This window comes from Mixophyes fleayi, chromosome 6 (genome assembly GCF_038048845.1).
Source record: "Mixophyes fleayi isolate aMixFle1 chromosome 6, aMixFle1.hap1, whole genome shotgun sequence".
NCBI lineage: Eukaryota > Metazoa > Chordata > Amphibia > Anura > Limnodynastidae > Mixophyes > Mixophyes fleayi.
The window spans coordinates 126,278,551-126,305,107 of record NC_134407.1 but is presented as its reverse complement, the minus strand read 5'-3'; the positions used below and the strand labels follow the sequence as shown (position 1 = coordinate 126,305,107).

Sequence of the window (26,557 nt, the reverse complement as noted above, 5' to 3'; positions counted from 1 at the left end):
ATATAGATTGCCTTAATATAGATTTAATACAGACTGATTGATTTTTTTATTTAAAAAAACTCTAAGTGCTTCATTCATAAACATTTAAGAAATAACCTGTATTGATGATGAGCAACTATTCACTTTACGTTTACCCTGAATTTCGTGCAGTCTGTCCAGTAATAAACATGAGATTTAGCAATTTAAATTTATAGCACATACTATAACCAGAGAGGCAGTGACTATAGATTTAAAAATTCTCCCAATCAAATGAGATTAGGCTGTCAACTAAATCTGAATAAAAACTAGGTTAAGGACTATTAAAAATTTAAATTTTTAATATGAACAATTGAATTTATTTATCTTACTAACAGCTATTGTACTAATTGGTAGTTAATATTAATAATAAAGTGTATTTAATAATGTATAAATAAATTGTTATAGTAAAATAAAAAGGAAACTGGGGTTGGCCAACCCCTGAATCACTGACAACAATTAACATAGAATTGAGAGTCTTTGTATATGTAGTCACTGTTACAACTGTCTTGAACAGGGCCGGTGCAAGGTTTCTTGGTGCCCTAGGCAAAATTTCAAACTACCCCCCCCTTCAGCCCAAGACACACCAGATACCCACTTCCCAGACCCTCACACACTTTGCTTTTGTTAAAAAAAAGAAAAAAAAATATAAGCCTAACCTCCTCCAGCAGTCTGGGTGCAGTGATGTTTCATATAGAACGCTGTCCAGGCTCCACTGCTGTCCAGGGGCGAACAAAGGATTTCTAGAGGGGAAGTATCCAAGTGTTAGATATGGGAACAAAAAACTGAGAATGACCCATCACACTGCTCGCCCTGCAGCACACTGCCCTCCCCCTGCTTGACCATGTCCCCCCGACAGCACACCACCCCCCACTTGACAATATCCCCCCGCAGCACACCACGCCCCCTGTTTGACAATGTCCCACCCTGCTTGACAATGCCCCCCCTGCAGCACATTGACCCCACTTCTTGACCATGTCCTCCCCTGCAGCACACTGCCCCCCCTGCTTGACCATGTCCCCACCCTGCAGCACAGTCCTCCCACAGCACACTGCCCCCCCTGCTTGACCATGTCCCCCCCGCAGCACACTACCCCCCTGCTTGACCATGTCCCCCCCTGCAGCACACCGACCCACCTGCTTAACCATGCCCTCCCCCCCGCAGCACACCGCCTCCCACCTTGTTGAACATGCCCCCCCTCCCCCGTCCCCTGCAGCACAACACACACACACACTTGTACTTACCAGGAAGTTTTCTCCATGCTGCTGCTCTGCTCCTCTCTGGCAGGTCCCTCACTGACTGTCGGCACGTGATGATGACGTCACTCCGACAGTCAGTGAGAGGAGAGAGGGGCTGGAGGTAGTACGTCCCAGCGTTAGGGGGTGGGCGACGGTGATCGGTTGAAATCGTGCACATCTATAAAGCTGTGCGGCGGCCGCTGAGTTTAACTTCCATGCCGCTGCACAGCTCTATAGATGTGCACGATTTCAGTGGCGCCCCCCCAGAGCCCGACGCCCAGCTGCCTAATGGTAGCGCCAAGCCTGGTCTTAAAACAAAATACCAAACGCGAGATAAAGGAGCTCCGAGTCCTGTAGTAGTCCATGGCATTTCTGCCCTTCCCATGAACATTTTCATTCCTATAGCCCAGTGGCGCACGCAGGGGGGGGTTTCTGAGTCTCTAGAAACCCCCCCCCTGCGCTAAGTGGCCACTGTCCTATACAGCAGCCGCGGCGCTGTCAAAAAAGCGTCCGCAGCGGTGCTGTATTGTATACAGCACCACCGCAGACGCTTCTTAGACAGCGCCGCGGCTGCTGTATTGGACAGCGCTGCGCAGCAGCTCTCTCTCTGGTTTTTTTTGGGGGGTCGGGGGGGGGTTTCCTCTGTGCGCCCCTGTAGCCCTGAAAGTAACATATTTTGATCACTGTTTTGATATTTTGTAAGGGTTGTTTAAGCAAAAATAAGTCCATGGGGTAAATTTATCAAGCTGCGGGTTTGAAAAAGCGGAGATGTTGTCTATAACAACTAATCAGATTCTAGTTATCATTTACTTAGTATTTTCTACAAAATGATAACTAGAATAAGATTGATTTCTATAGGCAACATCTCCACTTTTTCAAACCTGCAACTTGATAAATATACCCACTAGACTTCCCAAATGAAGGGCTAATACTGCGTCATTGTACACCTCAGAAACAAGGCAAGCAGTAGTCATTGTTCAAATATTCACAACATTTATCTGCTCCTAATTACATGTAGTCAAATCAAGAGTGCATAATCTGTGGTAACAATAAAAGAATTTATACCATTGCACAAATGTGCACCACAATTATTAAGGGAGATGTATAGCTTTAGATTTGTATCTGTATGTTTATGGGAGAATGTGGCAAATGTGGCTGCTGAAATAATGTCAGTATTAAATATTGTGTTTCAAAGGGGAAAATAAAAAACTAAATTGCAATACATTTTATTTAGTGTAAGCAATACTAGATTCCTGTTCCATAAAAGTTTCATTATTTCAATTCACAAGTTTTTAAAGTGTTTTATTTTTTACTACTTTTATATATCAACACATGTACTATTGTTTGTATCACTTTGTTTCCATAAAAAGTTGAAATAAAACTTGTAGTTCAAAAACATTCTGAGCCCTCCTATGAGAAAGGAAAATGGAGAATTATCATGAGCTGTGGACTGGAAGATCCTGGCTGTACCACTTTCTCCCTCAGAGAAAACAAATATCATCCAGACCACCAGCTGTTACTTGGTATCTTTATCTTCCTGTCCTTGTTTATGTTGTGAGGATTGTGGTCGGGGGTTGAGGTCACTCTCCTATCCCAGTGAGATGTCCTTCTATATTCTACCATCAAGATTCCTAGCAGTTGATTACAACAATGTTGGTGCATGTGTTGACAGTGTACAATAAACAATGTATTACATTGCTTAAAGTAGTTAAGTGATGGATATTTAAATAAAATATCTCTATACTCTATACTGTTAACGGATGACGGAAGAAATATTTGTACATTATAAAACTGAAGTTAGTAAGATTGCTGTGATTATATAGTATGAAACTAATGTGCCCTCAAATGCATAGACTTTTCTTCTTCTAGTTCAAGCTGTGTAGATCACTAGGTCACCAAAGCACAAGTTGCCTTCCACTGGGTTACCTAAGTACAAGGCCTGAGTTGTCTGTCACTGGGTTACCTAAGTACAAGGCCTGAGTTGCCTGCCACTGGGTTACCCAAGTACAAGGCCTGAGTTGTCTGTCACTGGGTTACCAAAGTACAAGGCCTGAGTTGCCTGCCACTGGTTTACCTAAGTACAAGTCCTGAGTTTCCCGCCACTGGTTTACCTAAATACAAGGCCTGAGTTTCCTGCCACTGGGTTACATCTTAATATAATTCTGTGTCAACAGAAGCATGTGCCATGCTCTGAGGGTAAAGCCTTGACCAAAAAATGCTACCATATAATGGCTTTATCCAGAAGTCTATTTTCCTGAATGGTAGTGGCTTATCTCCATTTTGTCCAAGGCAATGTAATTAAAGACCTGCCTAACTTTTCTTATTGTTTCAGTGAGACCAGCTTAGTATAACAATATTCTCCAGCTGGTGACAAGGACTCCCCAGCTACTGCTGAACTACACTGGTAAATATCATCCAATTTGTGGATTACCACAATAAGCAGATTATGTGAGAAATTCTGCATAGAGATGGAATTTCTTGAGCTCACAAACCGTGAAAGGCAGTTGGAACAAGGTAAATGTTCTGCAGAACATTAGACGGCTTAGTTAAAAGAAAACAATTAGTGTAAAAGGCTTATTCTGCAAAGATGGAAATATGGTTCGAATGGATAACTTGATATTTTTTACATCTTAGATAGAAAAAAAATGGCTCCATATCATTAAATCTGTTTTGACAGCAATGATGCGAGCACATCTGTCAACGGTTACTGTAGGCACTCTTTGGACAATACAAATAAGAAATAAATACACTGCACGGTGACAAATACTATAAGAGTGATTGCATTTTTATTTTATTTGTTCAATCCAATGCCAATTCATTCAACAGCTGACTCACTAACGTAAGTCTTTATATGATATCTTGATAAAGATCTGTCCTTCAGACACAATGAAATGGCAGTGCTCCTACTTTATGTCCTCCCGCGATGTCTGTGTGAGGGCAGGCCATGGTGATTGGCTCCCGGAGGCAGGCACATAATAATAATAATAATAATAATAATAATAATAATACTTCTCTCCAGATGATAGAGATTGTGTGATGAGTTTCACTTGCTAAGAGATCACTTGTTGTCACAGGCTGGAACAATATGAGCTGTCGGGTCTGCTCTAGAAAAATTACAAGACAATCACTAGTGATATCTCTGAGTTCCCTGAAACTTGAGCTGGAGGTTGGGGTGCTCCTTGGACGTTTTCTGTCAAGTCTAGATACTCTGGGAAGAGAGTCTCTCTTACACTTTCCGGAGGGGTCTGCACAATCTCCTCTCTTTCTGGGCAGTCAGCCTTACAGCTTGCTTCAGTTTCACATACATTTTCTATGGAGGGAGTGTTACAGTGGGTAGTGCATGAGATAACGGTCACTTGGGAGGCTGGATGCTTGCGACTCCTGTGTGCTGCAAGATTATCTCTCTTCTCAAACCTCTGGCTACATATATCGCAGGGGAAGTTGTACAGTGAGTCAACATTGTGTTTCTTCATATGCCAGTTCAGTGAGGCCTTCTGTCTGCAGGTGAAACCGCAGAACTCACATCTACAGGGGAGAGGAAGGAGACATAAAAATTGTGAATGGTTCTGACCTGTGATGGATTAATGATAGCCCACGAGATATATATATATATATATATATATATATATATATATATATACATACACATACACACGCACATATACATATATATATATATATACATACATACACACACATATCTCAGGTTAGGGTTGCCATCTCCTGGGGTAAACAGCAGCAATTCTCATGCAGCAGCCAATCGATAGCACAACAGTCCAGTGCTGCAGTACAAGTAGCTGCAGCTGGTTTTATTTAGCCAAATAAAGTAAACAAAACAAACAAATACAAATCCTAGCCTGTCTGTCTGGCTCTAAAGAACATAATCAGAGAATTCCCTCTTTAAGGTGGAAGGACCTAATGTCCCACTAACACAGAGGACAGAAGTTACATGTAATAGTGGCAGTGTCTCTCAGCAGGCCTCTGACCTGTTCCCCAGGCAGTGAGAGAGTAAGGGAACAGCCTCACAGCCTTTTAACTACACCTCATAGGTGCAACTCCTGATTATTCAGCAAAGTTTCTGTTAAGTTGGAAGCCATAAAATGGACCTAATGAATGGAGCTTGCCTTTCTATCTCCATTCACAACCCCAGGGACCCTACTCTGGCTCTTTCTGCAGTCGAAACTATGTTTGGGAAGTTCTTTCCCAAAACAAAAGCTAGGGTTTTAAAACACATAGAACAGAAACCTGGGATACATACTCCAATCAGCCACAACATTAAAACAACTGACAAGTGAAGTGCATAACAGTGATTATCTCATTACAATTGCACCTGTCAATGGGTGGGATATATTAAGCTGCAATTAAACAGTCAGTTCTTGAAGTTGATGTGTTGAAAGAAGGAAAAATGGGCAAGCTTAAGGATCTGAATGACTTTGGCAAAGTGTGATGGCTAAATGACTGAGTCAGAGCATCTCCAGAACAACAGGTCTTGTGGGTTGTTCCCAGTATGCAGTGGATAGTAACTACTAAAAGTGGTCCAAGGAAGGACAACTGCCGAAATCAATGACAGTTATGTGCGTCCAAGGCTCACTGATCCATGTGGGGAGTGAAAGCTACCCCGTCTGGTCAAATCCCACAAAACAGCTACTGTAGCACAAATGAAAAAATTAATGCTGCCTATGATAGAAAGGTGTCAGAACACACCGTGTATTGCAACTTGCTGCGTATGGGGCTTTGACATAATGTGGATGGCTGGGTGCATGTGTCCTTTACCTTGGGAAGAGATGACACCAGTATATACCATGGTAAGAAGGCAAGAGGCAATGTTTTGCTCTCGGCAATGTTCTTCTGGGAAACCTTGGGTGCTGGCACTCATTCTGATGTTACTTTGACACGTGCCACCTACCTAAACATTGTTGCAGATCAAGTACAACATTATACCCTGATGGCAGTGGCCTTTTTCAGCAGAATAATGCGTCCTCTCACACTGCAAAAAATGTTCAGGAATGGTTTGAGGAACATCACAAAGAGTTGGGCAGCACAGTGACTTAGTGGTTAGCACTTCTTCCTCACAGCACTGGGTCATAAGTTTGATTCCCGGCCATGGTCTTATCTGTGTGGAATTTGTATGTTCTCCCTGTGTTTGCGTGAGTTTCCTCCCACATTCAAAAAACATACTAGTAGGTCAATTGGCTGCTATCAAATTGAACCTAGTCTCTCTCTCAATGTTTGTCTGTCTGTGTGTGTGTGTATGGTATGGAATTTAGATGGTAAGATCCAATGGGATAGGGACTGATGTGAGGGAGTTCTCTGTACAGCACTGTGGAATTAGTAGCTGTTATGAATCCCAGTGCATTCACGAAGAGCAATGGAAGTGTAAGGCAAAGTGTCTTTATTCAGGTAAATATATTAACAAAGATAACTCAAATCCACGTATAGCAGGTTCCAAAAGAGGCTGTATAGTAAAATGGCACGAACAAGTATAATAAGTTTACCCCAGTCCAGAAGGCACAAGGCTGTCTAGGAAAGCACAGAGTCCAGGGATCAAATAGAGACCAGACAAATAAAATCAAAATAGCCAGGCAGAGATCAAGCAAATAGGCGAGGTCCAGAAGTCTGTCCAAAAGGTTAGGGCAACAGGCAAAACAGCATGGTCCAAGGTACAGGCAAACGATTCGGGGTCTCAGGCAAGCAGGCAAGGTCCAAGGTACAGGCAGGGGTCATACACAGAAATACAATCCAGCAGGTATATACCAAACAGAACAGGAGCAGGTTATCAGTAGCCAGGAACAACGGATGAACTGCACAGAGCACAGCTAGAGGCAGGTACTTAAAGCAGTGCAACAGGTGCAGTTCTAATTAGCATCAGACAAGGAGATTAACTCCTTCAGGCATGTTGCAGAGTTCAGGAGCAGGACAGCAGCACCTCTGATGGATTATAGGTACTGCTGCCAGATACAAAACAAAGGCAGTCATAACAGTAGCGCTATATAAATAGCTGCTGCTGATGAAGATGACGGTTTTTACTTGGCCTCCAAATTTCAAAGATCCCAATCCAATCGAGCATCTGTGGGATGTGCTGGAAAAACAAGTCTGAGCCATGGAGGTCCAACCTCACAACTTACAGAACTTAAAGGGTCTGCTGCTAACATCTGGGTTTCAGATACCACAGGACACCTTCAGAGGTCATGCGGCATCCATGCCTCGACACACACACACACACACACACACACAAACACACACACACACACACATTGTATTAAATGACCTTATTACCATCTTTAAATGAGCTATAGTGATTTTGATGTTGAAAACTGAAGTTTTTAAAGTAAGGACTGGTTCTGTCTTGCACAGCAAGTTAAGCAATGCACTATAATTTAACTGGACAGAGAAAAGGAAATGGGATAGGAAAAGGAAGGGATGGGAGTGTTTAAAATAGGTGCTGCAGGGCAATGTGTTTACCTCTCAGTGGCATAGGTGAGAAACATAAGACACAATGATCCTGGGGCTCCATATCTTTAGAAAAAACTCTTGGGGGGAATTCAATAAGCGTAATGAGAATACAAATAGTAAAAAATAAAAAAACAGGTGATTAATTAAATTGAGAATATCTGCATTTAATTTCCCCAATAATTATTAGAATTAGATTTTAATTAAATTAATTAGGGGGTTGCTTTCTTGTTAAAATTGTCCTGTAAAAACTGTACACGTATGAGCACTAGTAAAAAAATTATTTAAATGAACATAAAAACTAAAATGCAAGCCCTTATAAATCACTTATAACATTTATAAATATATGTGTAAAATTTTAAGTGGAAAAGGGTAGCTTGTAGTCAACTACATATTAAAAGTAAATTAAATTTCCAATAACTTAAATTCTGTTGTGCAATGGAATCTTTCACATTGGCATGTGTGCCAATCTAACAAGATGTCTTTCGTACTGGATCAAAATATATGCCAACTGCTCAGCAATATTATGGCAAAAATGAATGTCACAGTGGTTAGCATTGGGTAGGCCCTGAAGGGCCTCAACTGTGTGGCGTCTGTTATGTTCTCCATGTGCCTACATGGGTTTTCTCTGGTGCTCTGGTTGCTTCTCACTATAGATGAATTGGTTTCTGACAAAAGGGACCCTAGTTTGTAAAGGAGAATTTAGAGTGCACATCCCACTGGGGATGTATTATGTAAATTAATGACAATAGGAATTGTTGATAGCAATTCAAATGAGCAAAGAAAAATGTGAGTAGATGGAATGAGAATAATTATTATTACAAATCTGTAATTATAATAATAATAGAAGAGAAACGGGGAAGGAAAAAACATCATGGAAGCAATCTGAGTAAGAGACAGAAGAGTCCATGTAAAGTACACGGAAAGCGGCAAGTACTTACTGAAGCGGTTTCTCCCCTGTGTGAATGCGACGGTGGATGATGAGGTTACTACTGCTGCGGAATGCTCGTGCACAGAATTCACAGATGAAGTCTCTTCGATCTATCAATAGAAAGCAAATACCTGTAACGTGAAAATGTCTTTTACAGAATTGAAGTTTCCACATGTAAACACACATACTTTGCATGTATATTCTTTATTTGTATATGAAACAGCAGATCATAGTACATATGGGAGAATAGTTCTTTTCCAGGTCCTGTGCAATGAGCCATAGTTTTGAATCAGTCTCCCTTTCCTTTGGCTGGTCTAACCCTCCTGGAAAAACTGAACTGTTCATTCAAAAGAAGTGAGGTCTGATTTGCTTTCGGGGAGAGGATCACAGAGAGGTAGAGGACCACTGAATTGGTAAAAGATCTGGAAGGGAAGTTTCCCTTTACAAGGCAGCGCCGCTTTAAATTTAAGCGCTGAAGACGCCGAACTCGCGGGTGTTGAAGAACCCGAAGCTTCATACATTTACCCCCAGATTGCAGTTTGTAGCAATAGATATGAGAGAAACTTTATTATCTGTAACCCCCTGTCACTGTGTGCGAGGTTCTTGGGTGCATGGGTGGGGCTTGCACTTTCCTCTGCCCTGAATAGCTTCTGGGTGTGGGCATAAGTGACCTGAGGGTCCCTTGCACAGCAATGTCTGTTAAGTAGTGACACAGGTGTTGTTGCGTGGTGGTACAGTGCAATAGTTGTTGCAGTAATTTGGGTGCCAGACCATCTCAATGCAAAATAGTAACTCTTTATTTGCACTTCTCCTTCAGCACCATACTTGGTTTACAGATAATAAAGCAACTAAATACATCTCCTGTCTCTTCCTCAGCGTACATTCTCTCTCAGCAGTGTTTCTCTTCTGAGTGGGTAACATCACTTGCGTAGGCTCTGACACTTCCTTGCTAGTGTTCACTCAGGCCTAACATCACGTTTGCTGCCTCTCTGCTCCCAGCAAGATTGCTCTGGGTTACTCATTCAGATGCTGTGTCTCAGTCATACCATTATATTCTGAGGTAATGGCTAATATCCCCCCTGACTGAGCTCTCCTCTCTATCATACTTTCTGAGGTCAATTCTCTCTCAGATCTGTCCTATTTCACTCATATTCTCCCCGTTATGTACTTTGGCTCTTCGTGGCAGCAGGCCACAGATTGCCGGATGATCACGGGACATTCTTCCAGCATCCCCGGTCCTTGGCTGTCAGTCTTTAACTACACATTTATGTTAAGCTTATACCAGCTCTATGTTGCTATGCAACCATTCCTGTGGGTAAATGTATTAATCTGTGATTTTAGCAAATTCCCGATATTTGGAGACTTTGCCGGCTAAATTTAAGGCAATGTGTTTAAAGTTTGGCCTTTAAACGAATTGCCCATTTAAATTTTGCCGGCAAAGTCGCCAAATATCGGAGATTTGCTAAAATCACAGGTTAATACATTTAACCCCTGGTATGTCTCCTCTGGGTCCTGAAGCTGGGCCACAACCTTCAGTCACCAGGAGGTGTGAATAACAACGCCAGAGGGGCAGTTACATATATATGACACTTTCAACAATTAATGAAGAAATATTTGAAGTGTCAAATTAGCAGCGAAATTGTAATGTTTAATGTATATAATCTTACCACTGTGTCTCTTTTCGTGCTCCTTAAGATGCTTTTTGAAATTGAATGTCTTCCCACACTCAGAGACAGAGCAACGGAACATGCGCTGGTACATGTGCTGATATTTTTGGTGATACTGAAAAGGAAAATAAAAACAGAGCTTAAAATACAATTGTGTCCCTTTCTTTTAAACAGAACCCCAAAGGATACCTTTAGTACAGTGGACTTAGGTGTCTATGTTGATAGAAAATAACTATTGAAATGATATTTTCATTACCAGATGAAGCTACTCTTATTTTTGTAAACAACTAGAATGTCTACTGAATCTGTTGCTGACAGAGGCAGCATAATGACTTAGTGGTTAGCACCTTTGCTTCACAGTTAAATTCCCGACTATGGCCTTATCTGTGTGGAGTTTGTATGTTCTCCTTGTGTTTGCATGGGTTTCCTCCGGTTGCTTTGGTTTCCTCCCACACGCTGAAAACATACTAGTGCTAATAAATTGACGTGTGTGTGTGTTAGTAATCTCCAATAGGGCAGGGACTGCTGTGAGTGAGTTCTCTGTACAGCGCTGCGGAATTAGTGGCGCTATATAAATAGCTGATGATGATGACATTACAAATGGTTTTTTTGCAGAAAACTGGAGTGATAATTAATAAAAAGAAACTAAAATAATATGCACACAGCAAGCTTGAGTTATAAAATACATTTACATACCATAGAATAAAAAAATATTAACCCTTTCGGTGACTCACAATGCAGATTGCACCTTATGGTTTTTAAAACCTTTTATTTTTGTGAGCTAAAGTTGCTTAGCAGTTTTATTATTATAATTAATCATTGATTTGTAAAGTGATATAGTGCAGCGCAGGGCCAGACAGTGGCGAAGACAGGGATATGCAGGGTAGATTTAAATAATATAGACATGAAAACAAAGTGTAGGGAGTATATTAACAGAGCAGGTTAGTCCCTTACTAAAAAACTTTTTATTTTAGCCCAAAATGGCAAACTGGGTGGAGAAATGTCAGGTTAGATTTAATGCAGTTAAATGTAGGGTTATGCACCAAGCCAAGTGTAATAACAACGCTACTTACACATTAAATGGAATATAATTGAGGAAAACGGAGATAGAAAAGGAGTTGTTGATGGAACGCAGAGTGCCTGGCAGAGGCTGCAAAGCAGAATAAAATCATGGGCTGTATATAAAAGTGCAACTAGTTACTAGGTAGACCCAATCATGGGAGTTACATATACAGTAAATTGTATCAATTTACAGCCTTGTTATATTAAATTAAGGCTAAGTTTAGTCACATAAAATTTGTTTTAAATACTGAACTTATTTCATATCAGTGATGGGGATATACTGTATGTCATGGCCTGTCTCATGCTTTGGTGTGACGTACATTCCTACTTTGATTGGCCGCAGTTATTACAAAGCTGTGACACTAGCTAGCATACATGTAAATAAGAAGGAGGACACCCAGTTGCTAATTAGAAATATTGCATCATAATGGAGTCCAGGGTGACAACAGGAAACACCAGTGAAGTAGTCACTGATGTTTTCTGCAGGAAACAGATGATCTGGGTTTAGTAAGACCAGTGTTTACACTTTCAAATTGCAGATTTCCTGGTCTTGACCTATTATTTCTTGGAAAACCGGGAAAAAAAGGGAGGGGAAAAACCTGTTAGTGAAAAACAAAAGAGTAAGACCCAGATCACCTCTGCCACAGCACCCCTAGTGTAGAGCATGCATTTACATGCTCTACCACAGACTTCAATCATCATCAGCAGCTATTTACATAGCGCCACTAATTACGAAGCACTGTAGAGAGAACTCACTCACATCAGTCCTTGCCCCATTGGAGCAGGGTCGTAACTAGGGCTGTGCGAGAGGAGCGACTGCCCAGAGTGCAACGCTGAAGGGTGGCGCAGTTTATGAATATTTTAGGTGCATTTTCTTAAAATTGAGGGCTAGGGAGGCAGCAGTTTTCCCTCTCATCCCAGGTGCTAATGTTTTAAGTTACAACTCTGCATTGGAGCTTACAGTCTAAGCTCCCTAACATACATACACAGACAAAGAGAAACTAAGGTCAATTTGATAGCAGTCAAATAACCTACTAATATGTTTTCAGATTGTGGAAGGAAACTGGAGCACCCGGAGGAAACCTGTACAAACACGGGGAGAAACAAACTCCACACAGATAAGGCCATGGTCGGGAATCAAACTCATAACACCTGTACTGTGAGGTAAAAGTGCTAATCACTAAGCCACTGTGAATGTCTGTGATTGGGGATGGAGTCGAAATGTCAACAGTAATAATGTCTACACATTCAAAATGTCGACGTCTAAAATGTCTACATATTTAACATAATGGCTATAGAGTTATAATGTCAACATTCAAAATGTCGACAAAAATAAAAAGATGTAAACAAAAACGACAATAAATGTCATTATAATGGCACTATAACAGGGAAAGGCGCAGCGTGAGGTCCCCCTGCCATAATGCCAAACCAGCCCCAGGCTAGCCAGCACGTGGCTGGAATCCATAGGAAGATTGGGTCTGCAAAAAAAAAAAAAAAATGCAGACACCCATCCCCTCTAGGTTTAACCAGCACCGTACTGATAACAATAGGGCTCCCCCCAGAGCCCTGGGGCGGTGGGTGTGGGGTAATATTAATTGCGTAAGTGAAATCCATTTTGTCCCTGGTGCACTACAGGTCCCAGCAAGCCCAGGTTGCCATGAAGTGTTTAGGCATGCTGAACACGTGTAGAACTACAAGCACCAGAATAGCCATGGCTGCCAACAAATGCTTGAACTCAAGCCCCAAGTTCAAACTGGGAAATCCCAAGGAAATACAGCTCACCGGCCTGGGGCTGGTTTGGCATTATGGCAGGGGCACCCCATGATGTGGGCTTCCATGTTAAATAGTGCCATGAGCCCAGGCTGGCAAAGCCTAGTGCTGGCAATAGTAAAATCAAGGTAACCCCATGCTTTTTGACCCTCCGGTTTTGCTAGTAAGGTTGATTAAGCTGTATGTGGGGGGGCACATCGTTTGTTTGTTTATTAACTTGAATTGCATTTCTGTGTACATCACTGTAGACATTATGACAGTGTGTACACATTTTACATGTTGACATTCTGAATGTGTAGACATTATGACTGTCGACATTATGGTATATGCATTTTGAATGTCGACAATATTAATAAAAACATTTCATATCCAATCCTGTGATTGTCCACTTTCCAGTGCTTGACACACTAGGGATTCGTGCCTATTTTGCACATCAGGGGGCCACACCATTATTTGCATTATGTCGACATTGCCAACCGACTTTATTATATTTTTTACTCTTCGCAAGAGAATTGTATTTTTTATTTTTATCATTTATTTTTTGGGGGGGCAGATTATGACCCAAAATGCTGCCCATAAACCCAAGAGAAAACACATAATTGGTATCCCTGTACCCATTAGATGCAGAATAAAATAATGGATGACATTTTTGTGTTGAATTCATATTGTGAATGTAACTAATTGAAGAAAAAATATTTTTTACACAATTTTTGTGACTAATTATCATTCTTGAAGATGGATGTTTTTTACCGTCTGGAAGCTTTAGTCAACATTCGGCACAGGAAATAGTGAATCATTGTAATAGGAACACCTCATCATACTCACATTCAGATACTGCCTTTTAGAAAAGATCTTTCCGCAATCATCAAACTCACACATAAGCAGCTCCAGTGGTGTGGCTTTCCTGCAAAAAAACACAGTTGTCTATTACATGGAGTCATGCAGGCTTCCTGCCAGGCTTAGCGGAGAGAGAGGGTACAGATATCATGAGATAGTATTACGATCACAAAACCATGTGGATAAAACACAAATTTATTTTAAAGGGAGTCTAGTGATTTGTTTAATTGATCCTATCCCATTTGCTTTCTAACGTGGTTTATTCATACCTATTAACTTCTGAGATCTCCCCTCATTAGCGAGTCATAAGAGCGTGCCCACATGGATCATATCATTAGGCCCCACCCCCTCCGCTGAACATCACCATTTTAAGCCTATCACAACAGGGGTCACGAGGATCACGTCATTAAGCCTGCCCTCACCCACTTCACTAACAAAGTGGGCATGATGCGGGAGGTTACCCTGCTCTCCTGGGAGGACTAACAGAAAATCGGGAGTCTCCTGCACATTCTGGGAGAGGAGGCAACTATTGGTGTATTAACAATAGCCATAATTATATTTGTGTTGCTTCAAGCCCTGCTGCTATTCTCACAGCTCTGACTGCGTTCCCTGGTTCTTATATTCCCACCATTTAAATGGCTTGGACTGTGATAGCACTTTATAGTGCAGTTCATATTACAATACAATTCCATAGTATAGCACATTATCATGTCTCCCAACATTTATCTTAAACTGTATCTTATTTAACTGTTTAAATACAACCATGCGGACATTGCACTGGGTAGATGCATAGAACAATCAGGTAAACGGATGTCAATTAAGTCCACTGGAACTGTTCCCACTGATTAATGTAAATTGTCAAATGTTATGTTCTGCCATTGTGAAAAGTGATGCACTTTCCGTAACGACTATGGGAAATGCAGTGACACTACTGGGTATATACTAGGACAAGGCCGAAAGAGAGTGTGAGGAAAGTCAGGATTAGGTATCTCCCACTATTTGGTCCAGTACAATCCGAGTATAAGTAGCAACTGAGATGTCAGCTCCTATTAAATTAAGGTTAAGAACCTTAATTACATTTTATTGAATCGCTCTGCACCTTGCACACTTATTATAGTGTAATTTGCCATCCTCTCTTTGCAAAAATTCATTGTAACAGTCCTGTAAAACTATGGTCTCACTAACCCCTTCTGACTGAAGCCTGTATGATGCAGGGGCATGCGGAATGTTTAACAAAGGGGTGATTCAATCCATTCTATTTATTAAACTAGTGGTCCCTTTATTTGTAAATGTGACCTCATACAGACTAAATAGATGGAATGCACCTAACATATTGCATAATACACATCTTCCTCTGTCCTGAACATAGAGGTGGCACTTTATAGTGATGGCTGTTCTTGTTCTTGCTATAGCCACAGAGTGTAGACCACTGACTGCAAATGCTCTTCTTTTAATATGCATTCAATTTTTTTTCCTCTTTCAGTGGGAGAGTGAGTGTCTTCATTTTATTTTATGGTTGATTACTAGAAGAATAACATTTGTTTTCTACTTTTCCATTATTTATATGTATTGGCAAGAAGATGTAATTGTTTACCTTCTAAACTTGTAGGAGTATAATTTTGCTCCATTTCTGAATATCAATCTGCAGTGATTTTTATTTTTAGTAATTTGACTTACAGTGCTGAGATTCCAGCTAGGTCACTTAGTTCTATTGCAGGTGTGTGCAAGTGATTTATTTTTTGGTGAGACACTGAGTATGTATGTTGCTGTACAGGATAAAGGTTACTTCTGTAACCAAATCACGGTATATTGTAGTTCCAAGCCACTATATATTGCAAATACCACTTGATAGGGCATAATTGTCTGTTGTTAATTTAAGCATTTTCCCTATTACCATAGATAAAGGTAGTCAAGACTTATATGTTTTCCTTTAAAGGGGTGTGCAATTTGTTCAAGCCAAACCTTCTCATTGATCCATTGATAGTTTAGCATTTTATTTAAATCAAAACATAACCGATAACTGTGTTACCCTGTCTCCCAAAGATGGTTCAATCTTTAATCTGTATGTGGATAACCTTCTTATTTGTTCACCTAATTTTGAAATTTCTTTTAGAGATACTCAAGAACTGCTTACATACCCTACACAGAATAGTCACAAGGTCTCTAAAGACAAATGCAGTTATGGCTGAGAATTTTTTTTCATACATTGGTCGCTGTCTATCACCAGGTTAAAAGATAGCAGCCCGACAATATGACCTCAGAAAGTGCACAGCCCCAGATCCAGTCATATACACTAAAGAAACAAAGGGATGTTTTTCTGCACTTAAACAAGCTCTATGCAATTCACCTGCACTGGGTATCCCAACATATGACAAATCATTCTCTCTTTACACTTAGGAGCAGTTAGGACTTGCATCAGGGGTTCTCACACAGAAACACAGTGACAAAGGCCTGTAGCATACTACAGTGCCCCCCTAAATCCTTTTACTAGCGCTCTATCAGCATGTTTAAGAGGTGTAACAGCAGCTGCACTGCTGTTTGAAAAGTCTGCAGATATTGTCCTTGGACAACAATTGTTTGCTAACTTGTGAACAGGCACAAAACATTTCTACTGCTAAGCTTACAAAGAGGAAACTTAGTTTGTTGGTTCCTTCAAATATCATTTTGCAAAGATGTACAGTCCTTAATCCTGCTACACTTTTTTCCATCATTGGGGATGCTGAGTTTTCACTCTCTGAGGGGGAAGTGGGGAGTATACATTATGATTGTTTACAAATTGTCGAAACAACATTTTTCTTCAAGGCCAGATCGAAAGAACTGAGCAAGGTGTTTTACAGTCAGGATATGCGGTAGCCACTGACAATGAAGTAATGGAAGCTAAGGCATTACGACCTCCACACTCAGCATAGGTGGCAGAACTTATAGTACTCATTAGAGCAGGGGTTGGCAAACTTTATCTATGAGTGTGCAAGCTAAAATCTAGTTAAGCCCAGGTGTGCCAGTTGGTTGTGTGTGTATGTATGTATATTTATATACAGTATATATATTTATACTGTATATCTATCTATATATATATATATATATATATATATATATATATTACATTTAATTGTGTCTTATTTTATGATGCTAGTATCATAATATTAATTGTAATGGGATCAACAAGTAAACATTCATGTTCAAATTATGCCACATAGTAGTACCCCCACTTTATATTATGCCACATAGTTGAGCCCCAAATTCATATCATGCCTCATAGTTTGTGCACACAATTCATATAATGCCACATAGCTGTGCCCCCAATTCATAGTATGCCACATAGATGTGCCCCTCAATTCATGCTATGCCACATAGATGTGCCCCTCAATTTATAGTGTTTCTCATACTTACCTTTGGAGACACGTCATCCGTTCCAGAAACCTGGGCGCTGCTTCACTAAAGCAGCCGATGACGGGTGAAACTGAGCTGCTGTGCATGCACGGAAGCTCCGTTTCAGCCATCATCTTCTGCTTTAGTAAAGCAGCTGCAGAGCGCCGGCGTCCCAGACAAAAGTGGTCTGCATGCCACGTCTGGCAAGCATGTTGGGGTATGCCGACCCCTGCACTAGAGCCTGCCAGCTTGCTAAAACCAAAACTTTAAAAATATACATAGACTCGAGGTATGCATTTGGTATATCCCATGATTTCAGGTGTTATGGAAAATGAGGAACTTCCTCACATCAAATGACACACCCATCGCACATGCTAAGGTGGCACAAGAACTGTTGAATGCATTAATGCTACCAAAAGCAATAGGTATCATGAAATGCCAAGCACACACCACAAACACAAACCTGCGGGGTCCCGACATTGCGGCTTTAAATTAACATTGATGGAGGTCACAGTGACGTGAAAGTGTACTGCCAGACACCTGTGTTTTCGTATAAGTAGCTGTCAGCAGGACGGTGCGATCGGAAATCTGAAGGGTCGGGTTGGAGGTAAATATGAATCGATTGCAATCGTTTTTTTTGTAAAATTGGAATTTTTTTGTAGGCGTCCTCTTTGTCGAATTTATGGTAATCATTTAAACGATTACCACCGTACCAGACATACCTACAGGAAATGACTTGACTTAAATACTTGGCTCAAGTGATCAGACAAATAAGGCAGATCCATGATGCAATGCTTTCTACTCATCTGCCTGATAAATGTCATTTTCTAAATCCAGGTGACAATCTGATAATAAAGGTGTTTGTAAGAAAAGGAGGACTGTCTGATCAGTGGGAAGGTTTTTACCAAGTTCTTCTGACATCGTCAGTTTCAGTCAAGGTGGGAGAGAAGTCAACGTGGAAACACGCCTCACACTGCAAGAAGGTAACTGCTCCCCCTACACTACTGGAAAAAGAAGACATCCTCGCAGACACTTCCCACAGTTGTTTTGCGACAACAATTCCAGTTACACCAGCTTAGTTGGGCATAATGAACCCCAGCCTGGAATTGCATCAGTCAGTGTCAGGTAGCTCTGAGGGCAACCAAAAAGGTCGCTGCTGTTAAAAAAAAGTGAGACAAGGAACCTGACAATGAATTTGTAAGAACCCAATCCAAATGAAGGACTTTGGGCATTCACTTCAGCAACAGCCATCTTTGTTGGAGGAATCATCTTTATTTTATTCTTGCAAAGTAAGTAACATGACAGACCTCACAGACCCTCATTTAAATACAGGAAAAAGGGACAAACTTGTTGCTACGCACACACACAATTACTGCACTGGTAACCAATGAAACAAGTTGTTGGGCATGTTTACATATACCTCGCACAGGTGTTAAGACACCTTTTATATGCAGTACCAGTCACTTGGTCTGAGGTAGCAGAACAGTGTGATACTAGAAACAAAACCTGCCTTCAATTTAATATACTTCAGCTACATATCTCCCTGGGAGACAGTATTTGAGATTGGCAGGTGTATTTTTTATTTGGTTACCCTGATATCTGTTATTCAGAGTCCAGTGGGTAAGAAAATTCATTACACAGACCCAGGAAAGACATCATTTAATTTCACGTTAAATAATAAGAATATAGGATTTTCAGATTGTGTCACAACCAGAAGGGTCAGAGGAGTACGCATACAGTCTGCTCATGTTGACACTACCTCCTAGAAGGTGCAGAGTCTAGCAGAGTGGGAGGTGTTTGTCAGAAGCTCCAGCAAGGGCGCTTGGTCTTCGAGGCTACCTGACCGCAGGTCGCGGTTCTCCTAGGAGGTGATGAGCGAAACTGTAAAGAGAACCATTACTATAACTGAAGATGCTTCAGTTATATGGGTAGCACGGTGGCTCAGTGGTTAGCACTTCTGCCTCACAGCGCTGGAGTCATGAGTTCAATTCCCGACCATGGCCTTATCTGTGTGGAGTTTGTATGTTCTCCCCGTGTTTGCGTGGGTTTCCTCCGGGTGCTCTGGTTTCCTCCCACACTCCAAAAACATACTAGTAGGTTAATTGGCTGCTATCAAAATTGACCCAAGTCTCTTTCTCTCTCTCTCTCTCTGTGTGTGTATGTTAGGGAATTTAGACTGTAAACTCCATTGGGGCAGGGAATGATGTGAGTGAGTTCTTTGTACAGCGCTGCGGAATCAGTGGCGCTATATAAATAAATGGTGATGATGATGATGCTTCAGATGAGAAGTACCAGGATGGCTGAGAGATTAGGAGTCAGTAGAGCAGTGTGCTGATTAACACAGGAGGCTGGTAGCAATAACCGGCAGAGCGTTTACCACAAGGATAGTGGAGTAGACACAGAGGCTGTGATGATCTGCGGATAGATGTGCAGAAGACTTAAGAGAACAGATAGCAATAATCTGCAGAGCGTTACCACAGGGTAAGTGGAGTAGTCACAAAGGCTGAAGCCCGTCCAATCCACAAGATACTTAAGCTTACCATGAGAAATCTTCCAGGATTTGACTTATCTCAAATTACTCATCATGTGTAGCAGGAAGAGGTGCTGGAGATGTCCTGATGGGGGAAAATCGATTAATGATGAGAGGCTTGAGTAAGGACACGTGAACGGTGTTGGAAATCCGTAGAGCAGTGGGCAACTTTAATTTCACCGAAGCAGGATTGATGACCTGGATTATCTTGAATGAACCGATCGGGGCGCAAACTTCATACATGGCACCCTAAGTCAGATGTTCTCACAGAGCGTCAGGCAGTGTCTTTTTGTCAGGATCTTTCCTGGAAGTGGGTGTCCACTCGATGGCAGAAAGAAATCAGAGTATCAAGAGAGGTCGGTAATTCCTGGGAGGCGAGGACATCCTTTATACTGTCGGAGAGTCCCTGCCAGAAAGCTGCAACCAGGACTTCGTTATTCCATTGGAGTTCAGATGAAAGAGTACGGAATTGTATTACGTACTGAGAAACAGACTGAGAACCATGGTGAAGGCAGAGGATACTTTAAGCTACAGATGGAACCCGACCTGGCTTATCAAAAAGATTTTCCGGAAGGCCGAAATAAAGGTTTTGCTGTCCCGGAGAATGGGGTCATCTTTTTCCCATAGAGGAGACGCCCACACCAGAGCCTGTCCAGACAAAAGGAAAATGATATAGGCTACTTTATTGCGAATCGAGGGAAAGTTCTGTGGAAGTAACTCAAAGTGAATTGAGCACTGGTTGAGGAACCCTCAACATTTCAGATCAGAATCAAACTTTTGAGGAGTTGGCAGTCTCAGGTAAGGAGCGGGGACAGCCGGCGGTTGGGCCTCGGTATTGGGAGTCGCAGTTTGCGGAGGAGCTGGAGGAGCGACTTTCAAGTTATCCCCACGGGTAATTAAAGAAGAAATTGAAGTAGTTAGACCAGTCACAAAGGCTGTGTTGATCTGTGGATAGATTTGCTGGAGACTTCAGAGAACAGGCAGCAAACAGGAGCAAGGGAACAGGACATCTGAACAGGAGAGTACACCTGAAGATCTGGCAACGTGGTAGAGAAGCAGGTACTTTAAATAGACAGAGCTGACAGGCAATTAGCCAATCAAGAGAATGCAGGAAGTATTGAGCAGACCAGATATGTGCCTGCTCAGTTCAGTCCAGCAAGTGAATGCAGAAAGAGGGAAACAGGTGATAACAGTGACTGTAAATGCAGGTTTAGCTGGTGCGATGTGTGACAGATTGTAGCAATGCTAATGTATCAGTAATTATATCAAAGCAAAGTAATACAAAGAATCAAACAATATTTAATGTTACAATGACATGCCCTGACCTAAGCGTACCTCCTCCTACAAAATTGAATATTTCAATTGGTACAAAGCAGCCCAGGCCATAAGTATGGGGTCTCCTTTTTGTTGCCCCAGGGGCTGTATTTTGTGTGTGTGTAAAAAGGGCTTATAGTTACTGTCTGGGCTAATGGAATTTGTTTCCTTGGCAGAGTTATCCCTGCAATAGTGATAGGATATAGTTTACCAGAAGTATCAAAGAGAGCTAGCATACAAAAACAAAAACAAGCAGTTCTGGTATTCACTCTTTCCTCAAGTAGGGATTGGGATAATGTCAGTTAGACTGCAATAATAATTAGACATTTTAGATAAGGTGATAAATGAAACTAAAGAATCACTTTCCATCATAAATGAAGAATTAACTCAAATAAGGAAAGTGCCATTACAAAACAGAGAAGCCCTTGATGTGTTGTAAGCAGAGAGGAGAGGAGTATGTAAAATTAAAGACCAAGAGAGTTGTACTTTTATTTCAGATCAACATGATGTGATTGAGGAGCATTTAACAAAAATTAGTGAAAAAGGAAAGGGACATTAGCAGACAGACATAGGGATCCTTTCTCAAGACCAGGTGCAGGTTTAGCTCAATGGATATCAGGTATAGTATAATATATAGTAATAGGTCTTGTGTTGCTAGTGATCATTTATATCATTATGAGATTTCCTTCTTATACTCCTTAGTGCCTTACGCAAGAAAGAAAGGAAAATGATTAAAATACAGCTAAGAAGAAATAGGCCTGAATATCCAGCATCTTATGATGACCACACAAACAGGTCAATAGCAGTCATCTCCCAACCACATTTACCAACATGTCCGATAATAATCTGATCAATTTCTATTGGATTATAAGCAGGCATCTTTTGGGGCCAATATGACAGCGTATGGCCAGCATTACCCATGTTTAGGAATATTAATTAAGGAGATGCAGAAAGACGAGTTTACTTGCCTAATCCTCTTCTTACAGATCTGAGCCAGTTCTTCATCTATACGAGGTTTACGCCTAGAAAGGACACAAAGCAGAAAAGATCATTAGACCCCTGATAGACCCCAAAAGTGAAATATTCATACAAAACGCACCTTGCGCTGAGCAGACGGAATAGCCAGTTTAAGTGTGTATTGGAATATTGTAAGAGATATCATACGAAGGAGTAGAATGGGCTCTATCATAAATTCACTGGACTATGTGTAGACAGATGTACAGAACACCACTTACCCTAATTTCTGATGTACTGAATGGCTTGTTGACTTGTTGGATTACAATAAAAAATAACAATAACAACAGTGCCGTTCATTCACTAGATGATTTAATTGATCTTTTACAGTCTTGTTTGATTAATAGCTAAAGTGACTTCTACCTTACCCTCCTTATCCCCTTCATGTTCCATATTAAAAAAAAAACACTAAGGGCTAGATTTACTAAGCTGCGGGTTTGAAAAAGTGGGGATGTTGCCTATAGCAACCAATCAGATTCTAGCTTTCATTTATTTAGTACATTCTACAAAATGACAGCTAGAATCTGATTGGTTGCTATAGGCAACATCCCCACTTTTTCAAACCCGCAGCTTAGTAAATCTAGCCCTAAATCTATAAAGCAAGCTGCCTCATATATAAAATGCGAACAACTGTTTCACAATTGTACATGTCTTGAAGGGCTATTATTTTCCTATGCACACAGAACGTCCTATCAGTTATGACCACTGAATGGCTTACCTGAGCCTGAAATGGCTGATATCAACTCTAGCAATTAGGGACATTTATTCCAGCAACAGAAAAAATAAAAACTGAGACTGTGCACCAAAAAAAGGGTAATTTAATAAAGCGGCAAAACTGTATCAAATTAGAGCAAGTTGTATGAGGTTGTGCCTATTTTTGCACTCATTTAGACAAGTGAGTGCATGCGCCTTCTGAGTTCCTGGATGCATTGGTGCTTGGAGTTAAATGTGAGCCTGTCTCACACTGCACCCACATATAAAAGAGTTTGTGTTTAAGGACAATATATTTAGAAAAATGGATTGTCTCTGTATATTTTGAAATTAGTAAATGATCCATAGTGTCCATTTTAACATTTTAAAAGTGTTATGGTATTCTCTTTCTGTTTCTTCATTTAGTGGACATTTTCCCCATATTTCCTTGGAGGGAGATTGCTTACATGGATCAATTGCTTGCAAGACAGCAAGATACTAATTCCAGTGACAATACCTCAGAGAGAATTAGCATAAATGCTTTAGCATAAGCTTGTGAGCTTTTTAATACTGGCTCGCCCTGTGGCTTTCGCATTGGTTGTCTCTCTGCTCCGGATTCTCAGCTGGGCATGGCTCCTGCAGAGGTGTATGCCCTAGCTCACCTGCTGCTCTTGGCTTCTGACTTGTGCTCCCCTTGTGTCTTATTCCCTGCCTTGCCTGGAAGTGCCTCCTTCTGCTCCCCAACAGCAGCTAAACTGTGAGGAACGATGCATTATATTTAGGCAGCTGGAGAAGTGGAAACCGATGATAGCATACCAAGGGGATATACAGCCTTGTTCACGATTTTCATTTGGTGGACAGTGTTAACTCAAACTATTGAAGATAGTAGCCACCAAAATGCAATTAGAGCTGTTTATCATACACGGGTTGCCTGATACACAGCCTCAATACTGAAACCTAAACTACGATTATTTTAGGGATTTGTGTAAGTTCCCATACCATGACAGAATTCAAGATACATATTTGATTGCAAGTTATTGTTCTATTTTATTAGCCATTGGATGCTTTTTGGCTCACTGCAATGTTTTTCATCAAATTGATAGACAAGAAGTCTGGTATGCATATCAAAATGGTCCCCTCACAATCACAGCCTCATCGCTAATATACTTTGTTTTAAGATATCCTGAAAACTTTTGCATATAGAATAGTAAATGTCTTTTATAGTAAAAGTTGTTTTTTTTTATGAAACTCTCTTACCATTCTAAGTCCTCTGAAGACGTTTTCTGCTCAATACCCTCTTCTGCTATGGACTCTTGTATAAGACATATCTCTGTGGATGTTTCAATATTCTGTTTTGCCCCAAGAGGTGTTTCAATATCGCAGCCTACAAGTAGAAGCTTTATTAAGAGTTTGTTTCCATTAACAGACATATATATATATATATATATATATATATATATATATATATACATACAGTGGTGACTGTTTCTCACCGTGTGTCTCATCAACAACTTTGCACACCCCTATAAACTGAGCTCCTGAACGAGACACTTGTTCCATTTTATCCGCTTTCATCCGATATCCAATGCTACCACGAGAAGAGCGTCTACAGGGAAGAGACAATTCTGTCTTTGGTTCACCTGTTATGGCTTGAATGTTGGACTCTGATACCTGTAGATTGTCTCTCTGATGTTTACCTGCACGACCTAAGATGAAGGTGGAAAATTTCAGAAATGTGAAGGTACAATGGCAGAAAGTGGGACATGGTCAAGTTAAGGAAGGAATAAAGAAAAGAGTAGACAAGAGGGGTGAGAAGAAAATATAACAAAGAAAACAACAGAAGACCATGAAGAGATGGTAAAACTCGCAAGTAGTAAGGAGAACCAATCAAGATTGACGGTTAATGCTCACCTGAATGAAGTAGGTCAGGCTTTCTCCTTACTATGGAGGTGCTCTTCTGTGTGCCCTCAGCATCACCCACACTCTGAGGACTTGTTTCTTCATCCATTGGGTCTCTGTCCTCTGATGCTGAATGCTGTATTTTTTCATGTCCTCCACTATGGTACAGTCCCTTATAATCTATTATACATTCTACTCTCTTCTCAAATATAGTAGTATTCAGAGGTTCAGAATTCTTTCCAGATGTCTTTTGCAGCATCTCTTCTGTTATGTTCTCAGTCAGTTCCATATTTATATTAAAGTTCTCGGACATCCCCTCTACATCATCGGACAGTTCTACTTGTGCATTAACATTCTCTGGACACCTATTAACAGTTATATCACTCTCAGGTTGTCTCTCGGTTATTCTCTCCTGTATAACAATATTATCAGGCTCTATCTCGGGTGTCTGCATGATTACCTTGTGCCTAGCCGTGGCCTCAGGCTGTATTTTTTTACTCTTCACCGGACTCTCCTCTGTATTTATCACTGGAACTTTCTCCTGTTCCTTTGTCTTGTCCTCTACTGTGGATGGACTCTCTTGGATTTTTCCATTACTAGTAGTGACTGCAAGCATTGTTTCAATCTCTGTGGTGCTATCACTTGGATCCCAATGAAAATAGTGATCTTCTCTGCATCCCCAAAATAGTACAGGTGGCTCTGGGGCCTCATCAGAATGTGGCGGTGACAAAATGATGGGGGGAGAAACACAGTTTCTACCATGTTGATGACATGAAAATGCCAGACGGTGGAGAGACGCAGGAGAAACAGAAAGTTGTGTGATCACTTTTGGAACTGGGGAAGAGAGTGAATTGATAAAGCATAAAGGCTATACACAATATAAGATATGCTAAAAAAAGAGAATGAGATAGCATTATGTGCATAAATTATCATGAATTTAAACCATTTTCTCATGATTATTTAATTGAAAACACTCAAATTGCTTATTTGAAATATTTTGTGCTTTTGTTACTGGTGGTGGCCCATTCTACTTTACTATTTAAAGAGTACTGTCACCAAGGGTATACTATTTGTAATTAAAGGTTATATATCATTTAAAGGTGATTTATCACTTAATGGCACCACCACCAAGACTGTAATTTTGTTGTGTCACGGTGCAAGCACGCCTTAATGTATCTCTCTGCCGTAACAGGTGGACTGCTGGATATACGATGACAGGTCCTCTGTAAGAAAGAGAAAAGCACCAGCAACAAACTGCATTGCCAACAATCTGACCCTAATGTACCAAATAAAACTGCCCAAACATGGTGCTCGGACTAAGTGCCTTGTATCCATGATCGATGTAGTACAGATGTTGGGAATAATGGTCATTTTAGGGCCAAACATAAAAGCAATTGGTGGTTTTCTCTGAAGAAATAGCTGGGTGGATAGCAGAGTGGGATATTTCTTACCTGAAGTCCCGGAACTTGCAGTTGTTCTGTAACTGTAAAGAAAGAAAATTGTGTAATGCTTGTCTGGAATTAACTGTGTGACATGCACAGGGTGACCGCAGATCAAATGTGAAGGGGGCTAATGTTCTGTGTCACTGTAAAATAGTCCTTAGAGCTTTATGTTATACTCTTGTGTGATAGACATATAGTGCCTATACAAAATCGTCCCCCTGTCAACATCATTACTATTTGTCACCATGAAAATTTACACCATGGAAATTTAAATAAATTCCAGCTTTATTTACACAGTTTGCCTTACAACATTCAACTAACGCAAAAGA

At 40.8% G+C, this 26,557-nt stretch overlaps 1 protein-coding gene across 3 annotated transcripts in view; it reads right to left on the bottom strand.

Annotated features, from left to right (window-relative positions):
• Positions 1-4,017: 4,017 nt before the first annotated feature.
• LOC142161578 (zinc finger protein 692-like) overlaps positions 4,018-26,557 on the bottom strand; it is a 37,604-nt gene continuing 15,064 nt past the window's right edge. For 2 of the 3 annotated variants that reach the window (XM_075217313.1, XM_075217311.1), the window contains 9 exons: positions 26,238-26,269; positions 24,799-25,620; positions 24,381-24,593; positions 24,145-24,271; positions 22,152-22,205; positions 13,959-14,037; positions 10,302-10,416; positions 8,645-8,765; positions 4,018-4,778 (listed from right to left, as the gene is read on the bottom strand). In XM_075217313.1, the coding sequence (XP_075073414.1) occupies positions 4,367-4,778; positions 8,645-8,765; positions 10,302-10,416; positions 13,959-14,037; positions 22,152-22,205; positions 24,145-24,271; positions 24,381-24,593; positions 24,799-25,620; positions 26,238-26,269 (1,975 nt within the window). In that variant the 3' untranslated portion in view covers positions 4,018-4,366. The remainder of the gene's footprint in view (positions 4,779-8,644; positions 8,766-10,301; positions 10,417-13,958; positions 14,038-22,151; positions 22,206-24,144; positions 24,272-24,380; positions 24,594-24,798; positions 25,621-26,237; positions 26,270-26,557) is intronic. The other variant, XM_075217312.1, reaches the window with a different exon arrangement.